Raw genomic sequence first — 25,000 nt, 5'->3', positions numbered from 1 at the left:
CACTAAAAGAGGGTGTTTCCAGCAAAGAAGTGAAAATGACCCAAAAGTCATAAGGGACAGTCTTGCTTGGAACGGCAGTATTGTTGAATCAATTATACCAAGCAGTCGTTTTTTTTTCTCCGTGTTGTTTTGAGCTTCTTTCCGTATAATTTTAAAAGTCAAATATTGCTTCAAAAAGTATCAAAACAGAGCCGTATCCTATAACATTTTTGCTTGAACTATGCATACATAAGGAATAGTTAAAAAAAATAAAAGTTTTATATAATTATTTAGGTTTTTTACATTCAAAGTGAGGAATATATTCAAATTTTCGAAAACAAGTTCTAGAAGTTGCCGATTTGCCAAGAAGTTAAAAAATAGGGATTTGAAGATTCATTTCAAAGAAAAACTTTTTATATTTACTTAAATTAGAAAGTAGATCAAATTTGCGGTTATAATCAGATTTATTTTCTTCCAGATTAAAATTAAAAATTTAAGTTTGAACCTTTTTTAAGAAGAATCTGCAATATAAATAATGTTAAACAAAAAACCTGTAAAATATGTTTTCAGTTGAATTTTAACTTGAAAATTAAATACAAGTTTTTTGGCCTCATAAAATTACCATTGATAATTTATTTCATGATTATAATCCTGTGAAATAAAAAATAATCCTAAAATTGTATTTTAAATTTGTGATTCCTCTGGTTTGTGTTTCAAATTGACTCTGATTTAATATAAAATTTTTATTTTAAATCTAGAATCAAAATTTTGAAACTGCGATGGCCTGTAATTTGAATCCTTAATGAAATGCTCGCATTAATATTTTAATTTTGATTTTAAAACTTAACTTCGAGTTGAATCTGAGTTTTTAATTTTGAATCCGAATCTAAGTACTGCCTTTTAATCATGAGTTCAAAATCTAGATTGCGAATTTGAAAACGGTTTTTGCAATTTAAACTCTAGATAATAATTCTCACCAATTGTAAGCCAAAAAGCGAAATTTTGATCAGAATTTTCAACCAGAAATCTCTTTTTTGAATTCTGATTTTTTTACTTTAAATGTGAATTCTTTCTTCAGTTATTTATTCGATATTGAACTTGTGAATCTGTATGAAAATTGCGAATGATGAAACTGTTTAAGATTTTTCAATTTTGAATCAACATTATGAAACTTTCTTAGTTCCAATTCTGCATAAGAAATAAAGTAAAAATTTCAAAACTCAAAAATGGTTTGTAATTTTAAATACTTTCTCTTAATATTCCGAAATGATGAGTTTCGAATATAGAAGTATGAAATCCAAAATCGAGATTCGGATCAGGATTTTTGCGCAATGATGATCCAAACTGAGTCCAGTAAAAATAAACCGGATACAGAATCCGAACTCCGAAAAAGACTTAACTTGTGTTTATTGAAAAACATCAGTCCATTTCAAATCACATATTTTGCTTTCATAAAACGTTCATATAATTTTGTTAAAATTTACTCAAAAATTTTAGACGCAAAATACATCATATCCGTGATTCAATTTAAATTTTTGTTTTATTTTGCAAAACAAGTGTAAAAATTCAGGCAAAATCTGAGTGATTTGGCAAGTTTAGTCTTATCCCATTTGAATAGGATATTCGGGATCAAATTTCTATCAACAAGTTAGAAATTTTTAGAAAAACTGAAGTAGAATGATCGAACTGGGATAAAATTTTTGTGTTTTGTCGATATTTCTGAAAAGATATTGTTACTATTGTATAATTTTGTCGATCATCAACATTTTATTGAGAATTCGTTATTTTGAGTATAAAGAAGAACATTTTGCTTGGCATTTTTGGACCCTCATGGGGGGGAGTTTAACCCCCAAAACAGCGTATCACCCTGAAAATGCATTGATTACATATGTTGTCTTGTCAGCCATTTCGTCAAACGGCCGTTGGCGCATTTAACCTGCTAGGCGTATTTAGGAAGACTTTCCCCTACCTATAAAAAGGGGTGTAGAATCCATAAAAATAGCAATCCTTTAGGCTTTTTTTATTCAAGTCTGATTTATCCTGATTTTATAATCAAGGTTTCCTGAATTATGAAAAAAAATATGTTGGAAACACTGCTTAATCCCAAGAAATGTGTCAAGGAGTGGGAGAATAAACTGCTTTTTAAGAGACTATTGAAAAAAAAAAAATATTTTACTGATAAGCATTACTCAAATATTGACGATCACGAATTTTATAATAATAATGAAAATATCTAGAAATTGAATTTCTTTTCTTCCAAATCACCTATCAGAACGATTCAGGTAAATTAATTTTTATAAGCTTCTGGAGGCACAAATTTTCTGAGAAATAAATTTTTATGGACATACATTTTAGTCAAATTTTATCGTTTGTAATCAAACATTATTTTGGTTTTATATTATTGAAACCTCACTAAAGCTTGTTCCAGTGAAGTGTAGCTTAAATATCGTTCAAACCAGCTATTATTGCAAACTGTGATATAATACATTTAAAAAAGAAACTTTATTCTGCATTATTGTTACAGAACTTTAGATAACTGAAAGATATTTAATAAGTAGAATTTGGTCCAGTCGTTCCTGAGATTGAGAATGCCAAATTTCGGTGTTTTCGGGCTTAGATTTTGCGGCCCTTAATGTGTTAATATGAGCAAGTTATGCAACAGATATATTTAGAAAAGAGTTTTATTTTATTTAGTAGCAGTCTGAAGATTTATTATTTTTGAACGAATAATCAATATTGTATCTTCCTTTAGTGCCGCTCCAGTGGAATCTGCATCAGCTGGTTCTTCGTATGCGATGGGCGTCCGGACTGCAGCGACGCTTCGGATGAGGAATGCAACTTTTCGCTGAAATCCAACATCACTAACTGCCCGGAGCTATCGTTCCGCTGCGAGAAGAGTGGCCGATGCATTTCAAGAGCGGGCATTTGTGACGGTAAAGTCCAATGCCCGCAAGGGGAGGACGAGGTAGGATGTGATTTCCGCAAATCTCGACGCTGTCCGGAGCACACCTTCATGTGTCGCAGCGGCGAATGTCTGCCGGAGTACGAGTACTGCAATGCGATCATGTCCTGCCGGGATGGAAGCGATGAGCCGCCCCATCTGTGCGGATCCCGATCGGTGCCGAACTTTTTCGTAAAGCTTTTGTCCGGTGCAAACACCCGAAGCCGGAACTACTGTCCGCTGAGGTGCGGAAACGGAAACTGCCGTTCGACGGCCATCGTTTGCTCCGGCAGGGATGGCTGTGGAGATGGAAGTGACGAAGAGAGCTGTGCCGTTTGTCGTGAGTATTTTGAATCGTGTTTGTTCCCTTTTATCAATTTAGTTGAAATACCAAGTCTTCGAAGCGATTAAAATCCGAGAGAATCCGTAGATGTGGCTATATACATATACTTCGCCTAAGACTTTGAAAACTAAAATGAAATTCTTCAACGCACGTGATCTGACTCGCCATATACAAGCTCTGAGCACCAATCAAAGCTCGCCTCAACCGACATATCTTGCCTTGAGCGCCCTCAAAAGTCAGGAATAAGAGGTAAAATTTGGCGAGTCACGTCACCTGACTGCACCGGACTGTACATGTTATAAACCTTTTTTTATAGATTTTAAATAAGTTCAATTCATTTTTTTTTGTTTTAGGTTGCCCTGCCCCTGCTTTCGAAGAAACTGCGTCTCCGTCCATGATTTTACCAGTTGTTAGCCGATCGAAACAGCGAAGCCGAACCGGAAGGATCACCGGAAATTGGCAGGAGTAATAAGTCTCTAACGAGCAAACTAGAAAGTTATGGACTTTAACTTTAGACTTCATGATGCAAAAATCAAGAACAACACCATTGCTTAAGATTTATTTCGTAAATTCAAGTTGCATAATTTATTCAATTTCAAGTTTAAAGCAATTGAATTGAATTTTAAAACATTTTTTCTATACTTAACTGTGCCAATCTTGTTCGGATATTCGCCAAAAACTTAAATAAAAAAAGAATCTATATCTCAATCTTTCAGCGTTCTATTGAAGACATTTTGAGCAGTTGCTTACAAAATGACTAAGTGAGTCGAATGAGTATGACTGAAACAGAAAAAGTAAACATTGTACATATAATATAAATGACTAAAATTAGATTTTAGAAGTAGAGCACTTAAATACTTAGTAAAGTTTATCTTTAACTAAAATATTGAATATTTATCATGATTAGAGATGCTTTTAAAAGAAAACACAAAACACATTGCAAGAAAACAAACAAAACGAAAATAAACATTCGGCTTTAGGAAACAAATGTTTAAAACGAATCTTCCGATAGAAAGATGATCTTCAAGTGAAAGATGAGAAAAATGAAAAGTGTGGATTGGAAACCTTGTTTTTTGGGTGTCGAGCACCCTTTGAATGACGACTTTCAATCAACGAACGATTAGAAAGGATATGAATATCTTAAGGAAAATTCTTTAAGAAATTTCACTATCAAAAGACAAACACGGCAAAGCAATACCAAGACACAAACTTAAAGCAATACGAAACAGTTTACCCATTAGAAACTCGAAAACTATTATTTGAGGCACCTAGAGAACCAATCTGTATAAACCGATGTTTTATAACCAGTTTTATTATCTTAAGAATATTTAGACCCTAAGAAAATTTTAAATAAAATTTCTAAACACAAATTCCGTTTATTATTCCACTTCAATTTATGCCACACAATTCGACATTCAGTATCTCGACATCCAGCTGATTTTCTCTTCCCGTTCCTTTCGCACCTCCTCCAGATAGGGTTCCAGATACTTGTAGTCCTCCTCGTACTTGGTCCATTGATCCTTCGGGAGCACCGTATGGGTCATCGAAAGATGCAGAGCCCTCGTGAACCGGAAGTTGCGATCGTCTTTCAGATGTTGGGGCAACCGGCGAACAGCTTCCCGGACATCCGGATCATGTTCACTGAGGCAATCGTCCCGATGCAGCCCGTACTGGTTGAATCCGGCGAAATTATAGGCCCACTTCCCAAGTTTGGACGCCTGCAGTGGTCCCTTGCGAGCGCAGTAGGACATTTTTTGGCACACCGAATGAAAAGCTGATTTTTTTTCACAAAATGACTACAAAATGTGTTTCCTGATTGATACACTAGCCTACTGAGTATGAAATATTGGAATCTTGAATGAAAAATTTGAAAAAGAAAAATCAAATAACGCTCAGTAGGCTGAAAAAGTTGTGTTTGCGACTACCTTCACACGAGTCTTCTGTTAAACAAAGTTTGAGACGATTTTCCTGAAACAAAATTGAAAGTATCTTCGTTGAACGACCCTCTAGAACTCTCTACAAGTTTAGAAAAAACATAAACATAGCATAGATTCAGCCACAATGTCAGGTTATAAGATTTTGATCCTGCAAACCAAAGCTTTAGTATTTTAACTAGACCTCAAGCAATTTTTGGAAATAGTGCTTTGAAATCAAGAAACAGTTTATCAACCTTTTTTTTACAATTTCTTCAACAATTCTTTTCTTAACTCCAATTTAAGCCACCAGACAAAGGTAGAAAGATAATTCAAAGCTATACCTATACTGCCGCTGCCGGCAAGTCTGTCCCATATGCAAAAACAACGAACCGAGAAAAACGGCTTTAAAGATTTTTATAAACTTTCGTGGATTTCTCGGTTGAAACTTTACCTTTTCTATTTCTTTCTTCACAGACATTAAGATAATTGTTGTAGAATTTCGTCCAATGTATTTTTGCTTTGGAAATTGTTGATGCAGAGGAGAAAATAATGATGGGACAGCTATGCGAGTATATTTCGCATGCGGATTAAATATACCCGCAAAGCTGTCCCATATTTGGCTTTTCTTTTGCCAGTTGATCATTTTGATTCTCTCTATCTGCGCTGTATTATTCACTTTACTGGTTGTTTACTGATAAAAATAAGTTTAAAATGATGTTTATGACATGTTTAGATAGTCAAAGATAAAGAAAGTTTATCGTAAGAATTGAGTGGGTCTAGAATAAAATGAATAACAACGTTCCATGAATAAAACAACCTTTACCTTCATCTTTTGGAAAGTTTTTCGGTCGATATTCTTTTAAGAAAGACAATCTACAAATTAAATTAATGCTGAATCAGAAAAATCGAAGCATCTTGGCTGCAAATATTTAATGAGAAAAATCAATACATAGGTCGTACGCGTGTGCTACCAGGTACGCGTATTTTGGATCAGATTTTATGAAAGTCCAAGCAGCAAATAACAGCATGACAAAAACCTTAAAAAATATGGCTTAGTAGCTGACTATTTTCCATGTTTTACAACGAAGAATTCAATAAGCCTCATGCGAAACTAAAAAAACACAGTTTGGTGAAATTTACCCATTAGGCTAAACTTAGCTTGTAAAAATTATGGAAATTGTTATTTTTTACTTTACTGTACTGTTTTATCTAGTCTAAATTTTGTAATTTCAATAAATGCTTATTTTGTTGCACACATTGTATGAATATTTGTAAAATTAACGTAAATTAGAGGAGCAAATTTAAAGCATTCTGTAAAAATATACATATGGGACAGCTTTGCGGGTATATTTCATATGGGACAGGCATGACTTGGTATTTTTTCACATATGTTGAGAACAAAGTTATGAAAGTTTTTAGTCTAAATTGAAGAACTAACTTTATTTGAACGATTTTTGAGATAAACTGAAAAATGACGAAAATGCATATGGGACAGTCTTGCGAATAGCGGCAGTATATGTGGAGTATAAAAAGTAAACTCACCAGATAATTAAAACTAGAAAAATCATAAAATTCAAGGTGTTCTGAACTTCCAAACCAGTTGTAGTGCTGGTTTTAAAAAATATGTGCGATAAAAAGTAAGGTGTTCCCTGCATTCTCACAGCAGGTAAGCTAGAATTTTCTTTTACGACAATGTATTTTGAAATTTATTGAACATAAACGACAATGGCGCGGTTGATAGGCAGAAACCATAAATGTTGAGCGTTTTTTCAGATGACTTGGTATTCAGAGCATTTGTGTCTTCTATTCAACCCTATGAGTCATGCAGAGGTTTATTCCAAAATTTAGAATCAATATTTAGTGACCGATAAGCTTGATAAAAGGGTGTTCGGATCAAAATGTGGTCAACTTAAATTCGCCGTATTTTTTCTTATCATTCATCAGGGGTATACAACCGTCGTGGTCCGATCAACTACGCTGATAGTCTATCGTAGTTTATTTGATTGCTTCTGACCCATTCAGTTTAGTAAAGTTAGGTTATCCTACGTCGAACTCAATTTGTATAAGTCTCCAACTCCTTTGCAAAACAGTGATTATCCGGGCGAGCTCATCGCAGACTGTATGCCAAGTGTTGATATCATCACAGATCTTTTGCAGCATGTTGCAGGCGATGAATATGTTGGCACGTTCCTCTTCAAATCTTGGACCAAAGAATACCACGTTTTCGGGTGTCTCGACCGCGTCACCGCATGTTAGGAAGATCGGCGAGGCCATATGTCCTTCATGATACTTCATGGAGCATCCATGACCAGTCAGGGATTGCATCTTGTAGAAATCCACTTCGCCATGCTTTCTCTCCATCCACTCCTTGATGTTTTTGATCAAACGATGGGTTCACCTTCCTCTTTCTAAGCTGTCCCACAGCTGCTGCCAGTTGGCCATGGAGCTATCTCTGGCTCGTGTTCTCACGTATTTCGTGCCTCTATTTTCGTAGCAATAGAAGTCCAAATCGAGATGGGCCTGATTCCCGCTACAATGCATGCCGCAACCGACGAAACGGTGCGGTATGCACTGACGACCCGCAAATTCATTCGCCTCTATACACTGTTCAGCTGGTTACATTTGATGTTAAGATCAGATTTCCAGGCCGCCCTCCATACCGAAGGATTGACGAAACTACACTCGACATCATCCTTCGCTGACTCTTCGAATCCCGGAGTTGTTCGCCATTATCCTCGTGAGTGCGGCTATTGCTGTTGTAGATAGTGCATGATACAACTGTAATCCTGCCTGTTTGCGATGAAATCAGGTTTGATATATGGACTCAGGTTTTGTGGTGAGCCAACTGCAAACTCTTGGAGTGCATGAAGCTCTCTACCTCTTCTACAGCCTCTGAAGCTCTTAGCTGGACGATTTCTGTTGAGTAATCCGTCGCTAGTAGCACGACATTGTCCGCGAAACCAACCAACTTTACTCCCTCTGGCAAGCTCAATGTCAGCAGCTCATCATACGTAATATTCCACATAACCGGGCCCAGTATCGACCCTTGCGGTACTCCAGCTGTCACATCCATTCTCTTAAATCCTTCGCTCGTCATGTATTGTAGCTCTCTTTATGGTAGTAGGTCCTGGACGTTCAGTCTTGCAAGTGCTTCAAGTAGACTCTGTCCTCTGGCGTTCGTAAGGGAACTACCCCATTCCTGGACTCACACATTGAAATCCCCCGGGATAATAACAGGGCTTCGATCTGTGAGCATCTTACGCATCGTAGCGCTAAATTTCTACAAGCTCCACCTCGACGGAACGTAGCAGCTACAGAAGAAGATCCCATTGACTTTGGCTATCACGAAGCCTTCATCATTCGATGTGACCACTTCTTGTATGGGAAACTTTCCTGTCATCCCCATTGTGGCCAGATCGGTAAACCGATTTGAGCCATTCAGGGTTTTATAATAGGGGTCTTTAACTAACACTATGTCTAGCTCTCTCCTTACGGTGTTTACCCGTCACTGTCTGCCATTCGGAGGGGGCTCCCTCTTTGGGCCTGTCGTCCTTGCCTTTAAATTGGCCAGGATCCTGTCGAACCATCGGGTCTCGGGCCCTCTTCTTTAGGGTGCCAGGTCTTGGATCACCTGGTGACCCTCGTTTCCTCTTTACACTCTTAGAGCTTCTCGGAGTAATGAGCTCATTCCTCACCGTTTGAACGAAGGCATCGATCCGTTTCGGGCGACTGACATTCGCCTTAGAGGGTTTCTCCGCCTCTGTTCTCCTACTAGTAGCGCTGCCATTTAGCGTACTTACCATCTCCAGGACTGCTTTGTTTGCTCTGTAAAAAGAGCCAAAGCCTTTACAAGCTTGTCCTTGACCTCCTTATGAATGTTTTGCTTGCTCAAAACCAAGCTAGTCAAAGCTTTCATTTCCGTCAACGCTTCTTTCATTGCCTTCGGCACAGGAATTTTTTCCTTCTCTGGAGAGCTGACAGGCTTTCTCTTTTCTTCCGCTATGGAGCCTTCTGGAGTTTCAACCAGTTGGACAGCAAGCTTCCTAGCTGGAGATCATCGTAGACTCCCAACACCGAACGGATTAGGACATGCACCCTTCTCCGCACTCTCCTCCTTCTTTCTCTTATCGTTTTTAGTTATAGTATTTTTAATCACTTGTGAATCCCATGAGTAGCTAGAAAAATATACGTGTCACATCCAGTTGTGCGTTACGAAATAGTAGTTTACTGATTAGTTGAACCTCTATGAATCGAAGGATGGAAACAAAAGATGATGGATGCGACAATACGGTCGACTGTACCAGTGCCCTGCTTTAGCGCAGCAAGGACTGCAATACTGTGAGGTATGTCCCGGTGCACCACAGGCTACACTTATCGACTGACACATTTACAACCCGTTAGTTCGGTTAGCCATTGTCAAAAACAACACACTCGCTGTACCAATAACGTTGAATACGGCCAAATCGACCGTTACCAGAGTTATAAAAGTGTTTGGGATACGTTTGCCGACAGCTAGGAAGCCTGGATCTGGGGGAAACAGAAAGCCGGGAGCCGCAGTGACGAACAGGCGGTAACTCTGTGTGCTCTGAAAAGGAGCCCATATCTGAGCAGCGTATTCCATAATGCTGCGTACTGATGTGCAGTAAACAGCTTTCAACGTATAGATGTCGTCAAAATCCTCGGTATTTCGACGCAGAAATCTTAATGCAGAAAAACCTTTTGCGGAAGTAATTGCAATATGTTCAACAAATGTGAGCCTGTTATTAATCTTCACTTCGAGATCTGATATGGATTTCACGTTTTCCAGATAACTTTCTGATAGGTTGTAGTCAAAATTGTCGATGTTTCGTGAGCGAGAAAAATTTACTATCTTGTATTTTTTTTTTTTTTTGCACTAGCCTGCATCTCGTTCAAGCGGCACCAGCTTTTAAGCCTAGCTATATCAGCTTGCAGTGCCATACAATCTCTACTACTATGAATCCTCCTAAAAAGCTTCAGATCGTCAGCATAGAGGAGCTTGTCGGAGTTCAGTTTTTCACATAGATCATTTACAAATGTTATGAAAAGTAGCGGTCCAAGGTGGCTTCCTTGGGGTACTCCTGCCGGGGTTTCGAATATACAAGATCGCGATCCATTTATATTCGTGAAAGCACAGCAATTTGTGAGATACGACTTGATCCACTCGAGCGACCAAGTTGAAAAACCAAGTCGGTCCAATTTTCTAATAAGTAAATCGTGCGGGACTCGATCGAAAGCTTATGCAAAATCGATATAAATCGAGTCCACTTGACAACCTTTTTCCAGGCTATTGCTGATTGAGCTTACGTAGCACATCAAATTGCTAACAGTCGACCTCTTCTTCACAAAGCCATGCTGTGATTCGGATATGAAAGGTTTAACGGCGGCGTACAGTCTTTCTTGTATCAAAGCTTCGTATACTTTGGAGATAGAATTCAAAATTGAGATGGGACGGTAATTTTAGACTTAGTGCGCATTTCCCGATTTGAATATTGGAGAAATAGCCGTGACTTTTCACGCGCTAGGGAACGATCGTTCATTAAGTGACCGATTTAGAACACTGCAAATCGGGCCACCTAGGGATGCAGCACAATATTTTAAAATCGATGGCGGTATGCAGTCAGGACCTGAACATTTAGTTGGATCAACAGGGGACAACTTTTCATAACCATCTTGTTCAGAGAAGCGCGGTAAGGGCAAATTAATGTCTTAGGAAGGCCAAGAGTCTAGGTAGGTGTTGTCTTGGCATACATCAGCAGAGCAATACACAATGCGTGGCAATGGAGGGCGAAACCTACGCCAAGGCAGACTTCAGACAGATTGCTGTATTACAATTATTAAAGTATTATATAGCAACAGGCAGGTAAAGGCAGACATTTTCAAGTATATTAATCTATCAAAGTGTGCTGAGAAATATCTCGTTTGCAAGCTATCTGTACCTGTGGCTTGAAAAGTGATATTTTCGTAGCAACTGGGACCGTCCACCAGGAAAATTATGAGAAAGAGTATCTTCAAAAGTGTTTGCTGCCTTTCCTAAAGGAACATGACTTGACTGTGCTGTTTTGGCCTGATTTCGTATCCTGCCATTATGGAAAAAAGGCCACGGAGTGGTATGCCGCTAACAACATTCAGGCTGTGCCCAAGAATATGACCCATCCCAATATAAACGAACTTCGTCCATTCAAAAAATACTATGCGATAGTTAAGCAAAACTTTAAGAAGATAAAAAAAACTGTTATCAGCGAGAAATAGTACAAAGAAAACTGGCATTCTGTGGTGAAGAAGAGTTTGATGGCAGGCGTCAAACAAAAGTCTCACCAATTTGGACTAGATCGACAGGAATCTTAACTGGGTTTTTTTTTTGTTTTATATACATATCGAACTTTAAAAAGAAAGATAATTTGATTTTTTTAACAAACCAATAATCGATTTACACGCAGTCTAGGAAGAATGACCTTAATGGGTTAAATTCCTTTAAAAAAGGAAAAAAATACACGCAGTTATTCTGCCGTTCAAGTCTAGCAACGTTATCACTCGCACATGATAATTTTATCGATATATTTTTGTGTTATCACAGAATACGAATTGAACGAATCCTTTAATTACAAATATAAGTTTTCATTTAAAAAAAATCTTCATTTAAGAGGTTAAAAATCTATTCCAAACATGTGCATCAAATAATCAACGTTTTTTTGCTGATGATAAACTGAGATCAACAAAAGGGTGCATATTGAAAAATCAGCTTAATTACACGGGAAACTGCGCATGAGGAAATTCTGAGATTGCAACAAACGATACGAAACTAAAACATTCTGTATTAGTATTTAACTGGGAAACAAATCTTTTTTTCAACATGATCAAATTTTCATCAAAACTAAATTAAGGAACTTCATTGGAACTCACAAATGACATAAAATTTAAGTTATATTATCAAGAATCAAATCGCTTAATTGAAGCCCTTTGCAAAAGTGAGTACAATTATTATTAGATTTGAATGCTGTATTTACAAATCAGCAGCGTCTGGCTGCAAAGTTTAGTTTCGGTCAGCAGTTTTCTCCCATTGTAGAGCTCAGTCAAGTGTGAGCTCAACGTGGTGATAAGTATACAGACGTATAGAATTAGGTACTCAATGGTTCATTTTTTTTTTTTGCTTCTTATGATGTGGGAGCGTGCATGTCAAATCGTATTGTGATAGGCTCAAATTGAGTGAAACCATTATTCAAATTAAATAACTGATAAGGCCACGAGATGATCGTCTCAAGGGGCTTGAACGCGAGATGGATTTTAGAAGGTATTCCGGGGACGCAAGTTTTGAATTTCTATTTGCGTCATTTGAGGTCTTTTTCGGAAATGAGGTTCCTCGTCTCCTGAGTTATCACAGTTTGTGCGTTTGGTTACACTAGTTTTGTTCTTCTCGCACAAAATATTTACCTTAAAATACATTTAACGCTTGAGACTTAAGCAAACCCTCCCTATGGTCAGATCTTGATGAAATTTGGCATGTGACCTTTTAGTAATCTTACATGTAATACTTTTCAGCTTGGAGCGAGTGAGATTTATCATGTTTCAATTATTCCTTTACTAAGATTAGTACATTGCGGTGCGTTAAATTATTTAAAAATAACCACAACTTCTTCAAATTTCAAACGATTTTGATAAATGACCTAGAACTAAGAAAAAAATTGAGAGCAATACAACATACAAGGCGTTCAATTAAAGGCAATCAGTTCGCGTTAGGTCTTGTGCTATTTAATATGTAAATAAGGGCAATTGTATCAATACTTTCAAGACAGTACTGACACCATGTGCATAAGCAATGAGATTGCAGACGGAAATAATACTCGTCTTATAAATGTATAAAAAATGATTTATAATTTAAAAAAAGCAAGAAATCTTCTTCCTAAGGACACATGCCACAAATCACAAGCAAACCTTGACTAAGCTGACCGGAAGAAAAAGAAAACGGAAGTTTCAAGTTCGCTGCCAGGAGGTTCGTTAAATAAATAAATTTTAATTTCCTTTCCATGCCGCAAGGTTCACACGCGCCTTGGGGCTGAGAATGGTGGGGGCTGATTTAAGTTATAATAAGGCAGAAATTTTTTCCGCCTTATGGGCTGCACTTTCTCCCTCCACATCTCCCTCCTCCATCTCAAGTGACTGACTCATTCGCCTCCAACCAACCAACGAGGAGGGATGGTGACGTCGTTGATAGGCCGGCCGAGTATTTATCGATTCGTATCCTTATTGCTGCTTAACCTAGTTTTCGTTTGGCCTCCTGCTGGGAGTGAATCCTACAGGGAACTATCCTCGTCCGCCAACTAAACTCCATTCAGCCGCGCGCCGTGGTTGTGGAAAATTGGCGGCGAGGCAGCAAAAAATTATACCAGCGCCATCGCCGTTTTGCAGTCCCACCCCTCCCTAGTTTGTTCCGTTGCTAAACAAAACAGTTTGAAACGGGGCGGCCTATTTTCCATTGTGGTGGTGAAACATTTCCATTCAAAGCCGGTTGACAGGATTTATCAGGAACCATGGTCTTTCCATTGAACTTTTTGTTCCATCCCATAGTCTTGCTTGGGTTAGGTTTGTTTTGTGTTTTTTTTTTCATTCTACATTTCCAACTATTTCTATACACAGTTTTTTGGGCGAAACCGTTGGAAAGTCATGTAACGGGGTAATGAGAAAGGAAGTTATATAAAACGTTTTGTTCACTCGCGGAAATCCGTAGGGGATTCGTTCGAACTATTTACGTATTAAATTGCCAATTGATTTACAGTAGATCATAACAGAAAAATGAACAAAATCCATTTGATAATTACTTTAAACTGTCATAACGAAATTGAAAACAAAAGATTAAATAGTCATTCATGAAATTATTTATGAGATTAGCGTGTTATTCAAAAAAGAAGTTTAATGTTGCACACATTTTCACTTCAATATTAATTGCCATGATTACAAAAATTGTAGCTACTGTTGAAACAGTAAATAAGGAGTGTATTCGAAAAAAAATGCAAATGCAATGTGATGTGTAAAATGTTGATGTGAAAAAATTGGCGGCAATCTTTAAAGTGGTTTGTGAGTTATAGATATAGAAGCTCTTTGACAAAATTTTTTGAGCAGCATCAAGAAAAATCAAGAAAAGTCTCAGTGGGAGACCCAAATGCAGCTGTGAAACAACTATTTTTCAACCAAAGTTCATAAAATTTAAATCGTTTTAGGAGTCCTACAGGATCAAACAATGAGCTAAAATTTGAATAAAAGTGAAGATGATTGATTCAATGAAGTAAGGGTATGTGAGGAGTTTCATCAGGCGCAATTCGAAAATTTCCATAGGGGAAATGTTAAAAAAAAAAAAGATCAATTTTTCTGGCTGGTTCGTTGAGCTGACTAATAATCGGGTCCGACTTCACTTCTACGAGGTAAAAAAGCTGCCCATCGGTAAAATAAACAAAATACGGTGGTCAAATCGAGCGCGAAATATTTGCACTGCTAGCGAGGAAAACTGCTAGCGAAAAATTTCGTAAAACGAGCTCTTTAGCGGGCACCTTAAATGTTTCCAGTCAAAACCTTTTCGGTCACAAGTCTCGTCTGGACGCTCCGGAGATATACAAGGAGAAAAAAAATGAAAAATTGGATGTAGTACTTGAGAAAGCTGCTGATCAGTTGAAGATGCAATTCAGTCGGTGTTTCATAACGATTGACACGATAAATGGTTAAATATACAGAGAAGAGTGCCTCCAAATGCGACCGTTTTCTCTGCATAATGGGTGATACGGTCAAAATTTGGTTAAGGGAAAACGCGTGTAAATCGGTGAAATCGTTTATTTAAAAAATCAAATTAAATTTCTTTTTTAAGTTTAATTAGTGTAAAATTCAGGAAAAATATTCAGTTAATCTTTCGCTTTTCCAAATCCAAATTGCCGGGCCTTACGCTTAACCCCTGCCATCAGATTTTGTACAGCCACCTTGTCCACCTTCTTCGCCGCAGAAAGCCAATTTGCCTTGAACTGCTGCTAGTCCTTAGCAGTTTTTTTTATCTTCTTTAGGTTCCGCTTGACAATAGCCCAGTATTTCTCAATTGGGAGGAGCTCTGGCGTGTTGGGAGGGTTCTTGTCCTTGGGAACCACCTGCACGTTGTTGGCGGCGTACCACTCTATGGCCTTGACAGTTTCATGTGCTTGAAAATATCTGCTACCTTTCCCCTTCCTTTTGCCGTATAAAACTCCTGTCCCGGAAGCTGTTTGTAGTCGGCTTTGACGTGGGTTTCGTCGTCCATTACCACGCAGTCAAACTTCGTCAGCATCGTCGTGTACAGCCTCCGGGATCGCGCTTTGGCCGTCGAATTTAGTTTATCATCGCGATTTGGAGTCACTACCTTATTGTAAGTCGATAGTCCGGCTCGTTTTTTGGCTCGATGCACGGTTGTAGACGATATAAAAAAAAACCCAGCTTATTTGCGGCATTTCGGAGAGAGAGGTTAGGGTTTCGCTTTAAACTACCGGCAGCTCTCTTTGTCGTCTCAGTGGCTTCCGGTTTTCAATTTCCCCCCGATCCAGACTTCCTGGCTGTTGAATACGTTCCCCAAACACTTTAATTACATTTGTAACGGTTGATTTGACAACTTTTAGCGATTTTGCCAGCTTTGCGTGCGAGTAGCTCGGATTTTCGCGATGCGCGAGCAAAATTTTGATACGCTGCTCTTTTTCCTTGGACGGCATTTTGACAACTAAAGAGTGAATTCCAAAATCAAAATAGGAGCAAAACTCTACACACACACACACACACACCTTCTAAATGAGAGGTGTTCAGGTTTTTTAAATGCAAAATTGAAAGAAATACGTCAAGTTGATATTGATCAAATTTTGATCGTATCACCCTTTATCAATGAAAAATTCTTCAAGAAACCAAAATTATATAGAAATCGCATTTCTAGGTTCATGCCTGAAATATTGTACCTCACGTAACTTTTTATCCTATCGAAAGAAATTTTCAAAAACTTCTAGCTAGCTTCATATTTCAACAATCACTCTGCAAAATTTCAATAAAAAATGTAGCGTAGTTTCTGAGATATTGCAGTTTGAGTGGTAAAAGTTCAAAAAGTCCGATTTTCGTAGAATTACTGTATCTCAGACCACACAAACTCCAGAAAGCTCAAATTTTTTGATATAATAGTGTGAAAGTTGATCTATCCGACGCAGGAAATTTGGTAAAAAAAATATCACCAAAGTAAAAAGTTATGGACGTTCAAAGTCGAAGTGACAGTGCGCGTGCTTTCAATTTCTATACAATTATGAACGGTACTGTACATATATAGATGTTCAATACATGGTGCAACCATGATGCCACGCGCCGTATCCCAAACTCGACATATTACGGTTTGCCGATATTTGTTCAATTTTTTGCTCGATTGCTTCTTTCCTACATTATACAACAGAATGGTAACTCAAGTAATCCAATTACTTATTGAAAAAAAAATTACCTGGCCTCGGAATCGAACCCCGACCTTCGTGGTGACAATCAAACACGCTATTACAAGGCCCAGCCTAGATGTTGTTCTGGCCGAAATTAAAATTTGAAGGTGTGCTATGATTTCGTAGCAAACCTGCAGAAGCACCCGCTCAATCAGCTCAAGCCAGCTAGCCAGGAAGAAAGCACTTCAATGCAATTTTTGTCATCTAGTTAATCCCGTTTAGAGTACTTTTGTACCCTTTTTGTGACATAAGTCTCTTACAACGTACATATAAAGCACTTTTGGAACTTTCAAGTTCATTAATAAGTACATATTGTTCACTCATGAGAATTGAGCAAAATAAGCCACATACAACGACAAATCAATCACATTTGCAACCTTCAAGTTCATTAATGAGTACATAAAGTTCACTCAAGGCAATTAGGCAGTTGTTTCTCTTTGTCAGCCAATATGCAACTAACAAATTCTTCTTTTAAGTGGTTATCAGACTTTTGGTTGTTTGAGATGTTATACAAAAAAATAGTAAATATATTGTACTGCAAACCATAGTAAATAAAAAAAAATCGCCAAAATCCATTTTTGCATAGATAATGAGTTAGATCAGGGGTTTTCAGATCATTAGCTCGGCGGAGCACTTTTTAAAACCAAAAATTTTGGCGGAGCACCTAAGTTTTTGAAAGAATGAAAACCCGAGTTTTGAAGATATTTATCGTTTAAATATGATGTGTCTTGTCATTGTAGCCAATAAAATGTAGCCAATAAAATGAAAAGTCTTGTATGTATGTATCTATGTATGTATGTAAAAGTAAGTGTCTTTAAAAATTATTGCTTTCAATAGTACAAATACGCTGTCTTCGATTTTTCAAGCTGTAACAAGTTTCGTTAAGTTTGTTTCAGTTGTAGCCTGACGTCTGGTTCCGACTTTAGTCGGGATCGGTATTATGCATGCTTGGCAAAAGTCATCGTCATGAGGCGTGAAGCTGTGACTGTGAAGCCTCTTGGTCCGTCAAACTCAATTGACTGTTCCTTAACGACCAGTCACTTCGTTTGCCAGTCATTCATTCCCCATTCATTTGAAGCTAAAATAATAACCTAGTCAAGCAATCGCATTCAAGCGACCGATGACGAAAAAGAAACGCATTTATTATTATTGTTGCTCCTGCCAGCAAGCCGAAGACGACCGAAGAAGAACAAGAAAAGCATTTATTATTATTGTTGCTCCTGCCAGCAAGCTCGTTTTCAGTTTTTTATTGCTATTGTTGCACTCTGCCAGCAAGTCGTTCAATTAGTTGTACCTGCCGTCAGCAGCCGATCGAAGTGTGAAGAGATTTGCCAGTCACTGTCAGGAGAAATTTTGACCATGTGTAGGAGCTTCGCCAGTCGATGATGGAGAAATGTTGATTGTTGTCGTGCTTTATCCGTCATGCGAGTAGTGAGGCTCCGTCAATTGAGAACAGTGCCAGTCGTTTGATGAAACAAAACTAGTCGGGTCAAGCGTGACGGGCGAAATTTACCATCACTGGTATTATGTCTTCGTTGAGAGATATGCGAAAAACCCAGACTCGCAGAGATAAGTTGTGGAAAACGGCAGAAGAATAAGTTTTGTTTTGCTGGAAGCTGTCAAGCAAATCATGCGGCAAAACATTGTAATCGTAATTGAAAATGACTTCATTAGACACGTGGGCCTGTTAGTTTAAGTTTACACCAAGGAATACATAAATAAATTTGTCAACGTGTTGTGATTGTCATAATTCTTCGAAATTTGTGATAACTTCGAGATTATTTCTGATTGAATGCTTCTCAAATTTGAAAAGCTGTCCAGGTTTAGCTTTTGAGCGATCCTGCCAAGATTTGATTTTTCTCTTGATGGTCATGATTTTGCCGTTTTAATCGAAGATTGTTTTTCCTTTACCTTGCATTGAAAGACTGAAGTCATTCATTTTACAAAAAAAAAAGTCATCCAAATAAGCCAACCTGACGAGCCACTGATCATCATTCAGTCTTACCCCTAATGCCAAATTATTGTAGCTCAAAAACGCTCTGACTTCCGATCTAAATTCAAACAGGCAAGACGACGTTTTTCTACGAGAGCGATCTTCGATATGAAGTAGTTGCCTTGAATAGTAATAGTAGTAGTTGAATAACCTTGAATTTTTTGGTTGAGCCTCAATAAAGTTGATTATTTTTACGTTTTCGTCCAAGACTTCCTTCAAAGATGATGATAGTTTTTTCATAGCGAGTGCATGTTGATGAAGGATGTAATAACGACTACCGCAACTTTTGGTCTTTTCTTTGATCTTGGCAACGACTTCAGCAGTATTTCCAACTACAGCTTTCACACCGTCCGTACATCCCCATGGAATGTTGTTGTCCGTAAAGTTCCCAAGCAACCAAAAGTCTCGTTAAAAAGGTCGAACACAGCTTAATCAGCATAATCAATGTGCTGAAGTTCGTTTTATTCAGCCCAAAATTTAAGTTCTTATTGAAACTTTGAAGTACCATTACAGATTTGAACGGCCTTCTATTCAGCCCACAAGTAAACGTTTAATCAGCAAACAAAAACAAAATTCTCCTCTCCTCTCTTACTTTGGTCACCACCAGCCCATGTGGTGCTGCCGGTTTCTCGGCATCTATCTTTATTCCTCCCATCACCTCCCTCAATTTCTTACTTATTTGCTTTGTGTTTAACTTTGTTCGATACATGCCAGCACGCACGCCAGTTCTGTTACACAATTATTTGATTCGCTTACTCAAGCAATCCAACAACCTAATGGAAAAAATTAGTCCTGGTACCAGATTTTAACCCGATCCTGCGAGATGATAGCCAAACACGCAGCCACGACGCCACGCCTAGATGTTGCCTTCCGGGTAGCTAAAAATCGAAGTGGTTATTAGCTTCCTAGAATACCCGCAAGGGCAGCCAGCAGCCAGCAGCAAAGAAGCATGTTGATTATGACTAAGAAACATTACGAAACGGCGTATAAATCAATCATCCGTTTAAATAATATCGGTTTAATAAAAATGGAATTCCATGTTTATAGCTAAAATTTATACAAATTCTGGAGTATATCTTGATATTTAATTAATGAACTGCTTCAACTGACTTTCAATAAGTGATGAGTTCGTGGTAAGTAAATACAGTTGGACGAAATTTTATAAAGTCAAAATATTTACTCTTTTCGAAAACAATCATTTGCGAGTTAGCTTTAAGCTGTTCTAGTTGAAGTTTCAATATAAATTATACATTTCAAAAATTTCCAAGCTCCAAAAAATGATTTATTTATTATATGCCCTTTTGTGATGTTCATTCACATTCCATATTCATGAAATGGCGGACATGTCTCAAAAAGGCTATTTGAGGAACTTTTTGGAACTTCGAGTCCATAAAAGGCTATTAGAGACCCAATTTGTAACTTTTATTCTGAATAATGCGATTGACATGTCACAAAAAAAGGCTATTTGAGGAACTACTTGGAACTTGAAGTTCACAGAAGGCTTTTTGAGGATCTTCTTGGAACTTGATGTTTACAGAAGGCTATTTGAGACCTAATTTGTAACTTTTATACTGTGTGGGTGCGATTGACATGCCACAAAAAATCAATTTGAGGAACTTCTTGGAACTTGAAGTCCACAGAAGGCTATTTGAGACCTAATTTTTATTTTTTATGCTGTGTGGATACGATTTACATGTCACAAAAAAAGCTATTTGAGGAACTTTTTGGAACTTCAAATCCATAGAAGGCTTTTTGAGGAACTTTTTGTAACTTTCATGCTCACATTCGAGAAAATTCGGTACCAAATCCCTTTGGAACCTTTATTCAGCGAAATTCGAACTTTGGAGGCACGAGTTTAAGTAGATATGAGACTTTTGGTTGCTTGGGTTATCACCAATTAGCTTGAAAATTTCACCCCCCGTCGTGGAAGTTGGCAATGGTTTGCAAAGGAATAAATCTTCTTTGAAACATTAAGAACCTTGATAGCGAACAAATATCAGAATATCTAGTCCTACTACATCTGTGGATTTGTCAAACTGCATGTCGAATTCTGAAGTCCTCAATCGAGAAACTAAAATGCTTTCAATATCTTTAGCCATGTCACAAATTCGCCGAGAAACCGTATTATCAGACATGGGAATCGGATTTATCAATTTCACTGCTTTATCATCAACTATGATACGGACGACTTCTTGAATACAAGGTTTGATTAGGTTTTCAGCAATAGTATGCGCTTCTCCAGCTTTTCCAATCGGTAGCTACTAAGTGCGGCGCAAGAACAGTGTTTTCATTGAGTATTTTGCACGCTGAGTCCTGCAACCTGCAACATTACGTTGTTCGATCAAAGCAGTGAATTTTGACAATCCACCATTCTTTGTCAACATGGATTTAGCCGCCAGTAAAAACAAAATTTATTCGTTCGTACTATATGCCCTGTAAATATTTTTTTCTCATGCTTCAATAAAAAAAAACAGAATTTTTCAAAGTTGGTTTATGATTTTCGTTGCGTACGTCGCGGAGCACTTTCAAAAGCTTCGCGGAGCACGATCTGAAAACCCCTGAGTTAAATCATTCGACGAACCGAGATAAAAATATTCCACGAAATCATTACAAACACTAGCACGCAAAACTTGTCATTTTCAACAACTTTTCTTTGAATGAGAAATTATTATTTTTAAGCGATTATAACTTTTTTCTGGAAATACTTGGCGCTAAATCATAATGGCAAAATATGAAAATTAAGATTAAAATCAAACATTAATTTAAAAAAATATATTTTTTAGCGTTTATAAATTTTAAAGCTGAATGAGTGTGTAGAAATTTCATTTTACATACAAGATTAAAACTCAATGCGCTCAGTCTTGAAGCAACCAAATCATCTCATATTTTGCTCTTAATCTTTGTCACTCAAAATCGTATCTATCGAAAAAAAAAACATCTGAAAACCATGTGTCAATTATTGTAGCGGCCTAATAACAAAACCCGGCATAACATAACCCGAATTTAGACATCGTTCCTCCAAGGGTTCATTCGTACGCAACCGAGCATATTACTAGAATCAAGCAAGAGAGTTCCTATTCATAGAATTTCGCACGCGAAAAATCAGCAGCATTGTCGTGTGCTGGTGGGCAAACGACGAAACGACATCAGAACATTCCACACGCCACCCATAAACTGAACGCTCTCACTCAATCCAATCAGCATTAAACTAGAACGAAGCCAAGAGGGGGGCTGCTGATAAGAAACCTCAATCCTCGATCGGCGTTTGTGGAGCATTTTTTCAACAGCTCCACACTTTTAGCTTTTAGTGCGTCTTTTTTATCAGCACAACAAAAACACTCACAGGAGAGCAGTCAGCATCTCTCGCCGTCTGATTAGCACAGCCGCTCGGCTAGAAGAAGACCTATGTAAAGGGAGAGCCGAGACGTTTGGTAAAAAAAATGTAGTAGATGATATAGAAGCTGTTTGTGGGGATGGGGGGTTCTCTTGCTGAGTTTGTTCTCCCCTAACAAATCCTGCCGCCGATTTTCGCTCGACTCGATGAATGAATGGCAAACGTTCGGTCGATCGCTCAGAGTGAGAATGTCCTTTGAGCATTGCGGTCGTTCCCAAGTCGGGTGGTGGAAAATCGGTTTCATGTGGAAAATCTATGCTATGCAGCCAGGCGATTTTCACTTCACATTACACTCGATTCCCACTCTTTGGATAACGCATGGGGCAGCATCTCTATAGATAAGTGATTTGCCTTTCTAAATTGTTTTCCTGTTGGGCTGCTGTAAAGTGAATAAAGTGCAGAATATTGACGCACAAATGAATAGTTGTCGTTTGGATTGAGCATTTTGGGGAAAATCTTACAGAAGAGAAGTTTATTTTTACCAAGTGAAGTGCGTTGCCAATTGCAAAAATCTACCCCCCAGTAAGAAAGAAAAATCAATCGTGTGCTGTGCTGTGAAGTTTTCCCTCACTCTTAAAAAGTTAAAAAACGCGACCTGTTAAACGTTGCTAGAAATAAAAATTCAACCTCATTAACCATTGCGTGTCGTGCAGATAAGTAGTGAAGCCTGGGGCAAATTTTCGCTACAGCAAATCAGTTTTATCAGCCCAAGGAGAAAACGCAGTTTATTTCACTCAGAAAGGTCAAAAGCATTCGCCTCAACAGGAAAGGAAGGACTGGTGAAACTGAGTTGGGCAGTTGGGTTTGGGGTTGAGGGCAGTGTTGCGCGAGGATTTCCTTTTTTTTATCGAGGGCCTACACAAAACTCGACTCTCGGTAAGGGGGGATGCTATACGGTTCTCACAGTCACAGGGAGTCGGATGCTGGATACACTTTGCTGCTGGAACGGAGCAACGGGCCATCCAGTGGCAGTAGCGTAGCGTAACGTTAGCGCAGAGGAAGGAAACTATCTCCCACGCACGCATCGAACTTTCCCCCGAACACAATACAAGGCGACTGACTGAAACACTACAACGAAGCCTCGGAGAGCGTTAAAATAGAGCGAAAGGTAATTTTCCTCGTTTATCGATACATACGACATACATACCTTCATTCAAAAGTAGGGGTCGAGTGGGTGGAAAATCTCACATTTTCCCGGAAATTTGAAGGAGCTATATTCGGCACCCCAACAGAGGAGAATTTTCTCTCCTGAGTCCCGAGAGTTATTTGTTTTTGGTTATGAATTCAATGAGAATTTTGTTTTTGTTTGCAATTAGCGGTGAACGATTTTTGGAAGAACTTCATTTGTTGACATCCGTGTCAATTGCCGATCGAACGGGAAACAATAATATTCAAATGCATAATTTGGGAAGGGTAAAGTTTTTCAGTGAAAAATATTTTTGCAGAAAATACAGTAATTTTTAGTTAACGAATATTATGTTTTAAGATTTCGAACCAATGATGCTGACAAAAAAAATAATTTTTGAGAAACTATATCAGCGGTTCAGTGAATTTTCTTAAACACTTTGCCGTTTTCTGTGATGCTTTTTTTCTATAAATTTTATTGTAAAAATCAAGATTCGATCAATATACAACATTTAATCTGTTCTGGGTAAAAGTTCTTAAATAATATCGAAGTCTTTGAAATGTGTTTAAATGAGAAACCTGGAAATCTGTGATACTTGTTTCTGAAAAAAAATTGTTATCTGAGACAAAATAAGAAATTTTTAAGTGATTCTAGCAAGTTGTTGCAGTATAGTTACAGTATAGTGCAGCAAAAGTTGTCAAAAAGATACAGTTAGCCATCCGTCCCGCAAAATCGGGACATGTCCCGCTTTTTTAGAAAATGTCCCGCCGTCCCGTTTTTCTCTCAAATATTCCCACATTTCCTTTGAAAAACTTTTGTGGTAGACTCAACCTTCTCCGATTCTTCCCTTCGAAATAGTTGGTCCGTGCTTGATGAAAACGCTTCTTATAAAATCTCATCTCGATCATTTTCTACTCCTGTCATTGTTTTCTAATCTTTTTTTCATCCATTTATGATTTTCAGAACCAGATACTTTCTTACTAAAAGAACATAACATTCACCGATAAGGCTGTAAAAATTAAAAATAGGTAACACTTTTATGAAGTTGTTACACTGTCTTACACTGGAAAACCTAAATTTAGCCTCAATTTATATTCAATGGTTTACGACAGAAAATCATTTACACTGCCGGTCAAAAGTTTGGGATCACCCGCTAAAAAACATGCAAATTTTGATCATTCATATCTCAGCCGTCTTAGGACAGATTGCATATCTTCTGATCTCATTTGAAAGATAATGAGCAATAGCTATTTCGGAGGTATTTTTCCCATAAATAATGTTTTGGTTTTGCACCTAAAACTTAACCTAAAGTTAAAACATTTTCAAAAAATCGCACTCAATATTCAAAGCCAAACATCTCGCGATAGGGTGAACCAAATTTCAAGATTTGAGTTGCATTAGAATTCTTATTCTATACTTCTCAAAACACAATCAAAAAATTTTGTGCATAAATTTAAGAATGTACTTTTAATTAATAAAATAGACACTTAAGTTATCGTCCAAAAGTTTGGGATCACCCCTAGTATGGTGTATCGGCCAAAAGTTTGGGATTATTCTTTTAAAAACATACAAATTTATTTCATTCATATCTTTCTCATCTAACATCGTATTGCAGATCTGGAGGGTGCATTTGAAAGCTTAGGAATTGTTGTTTTTTCATAAATTACTATTTTTTTAATTATTTTTTAAATCCATAACCACAAAAAATTCACAATCATAAGTGTGAATTTTCGAAAAAAAAAATTAATTTCAGGTAAATTTTTTATGGTTATCACTTTAAAATAAATTTTTTTAATGAATTTATGAAAAAACAACAATTCCT

At 37.6% G+C, this 25,000-nt stretch overlaps 2 protein-coding genes across 2 annotated transcripts; one reads left to right on the top strand and one right to left on the bottom strand.

Annotated features, from left to right (window-relative positions):
- Positions 1–2,703: 2,703 nt before the first annotated feature.
- Positions 2,704–4,626, top strand: LOC129760770 (low-density lipoprotein receptor-like). Its single transcript, XM_055758433.1, has 2 exons — positions 2,704–3,260; positions 3,617–4,626. The coding sequence occupies exons 1-2, from the start codon at positions 2,993–2,995 to the stop codon at positions 3,730–3,732; spliced, it is 384 nt and encodes a 127-aa protein (XP_055614408.1). The 5' UTR covers positions 2,704–2,992; the 3' UTR covers positions 3,733–4,626.
- Positions 4,620–5,086, bottom strand: LOC129760771 (cytochrome b-c1 complex subunit 7-like). The gene has a single exon (XM_055758434.1). The coding sequence runs from the start codon at positions 5,012–5,014 to the stop codon at positions 4,679–4,681; it is 336 nt and encodes a 111-aa protein (XP_055614409.1). The 5' UTR covers positions 5,015–5,086; the 3' UTR covers positions 4,620–4,678.
- Between the last annotated feature and the right edge of the window lie 19,914 nt (positions 5,087–25,000).

Source organism: Uranotaenia lowii, unplaced genomic scaffold, assembly GCF_029784155.1.
Source record: "Uranotaenia lowii strain MFRU-FL unplaced genomic scaffold, ASM2978415v1 HiC_scaffold_757, whole genome shotgun sequence".
NCBI lineage: Eukaryota > Metazoa > Arthropoda > Insecta > Diptera > Culicidae > Uranotaenia > Uranotaenia lowii.
Note: the sequence above shows the minus strand (reverse complement) of the source record. Positions and strands in the feature narration are given on the sequence as shown.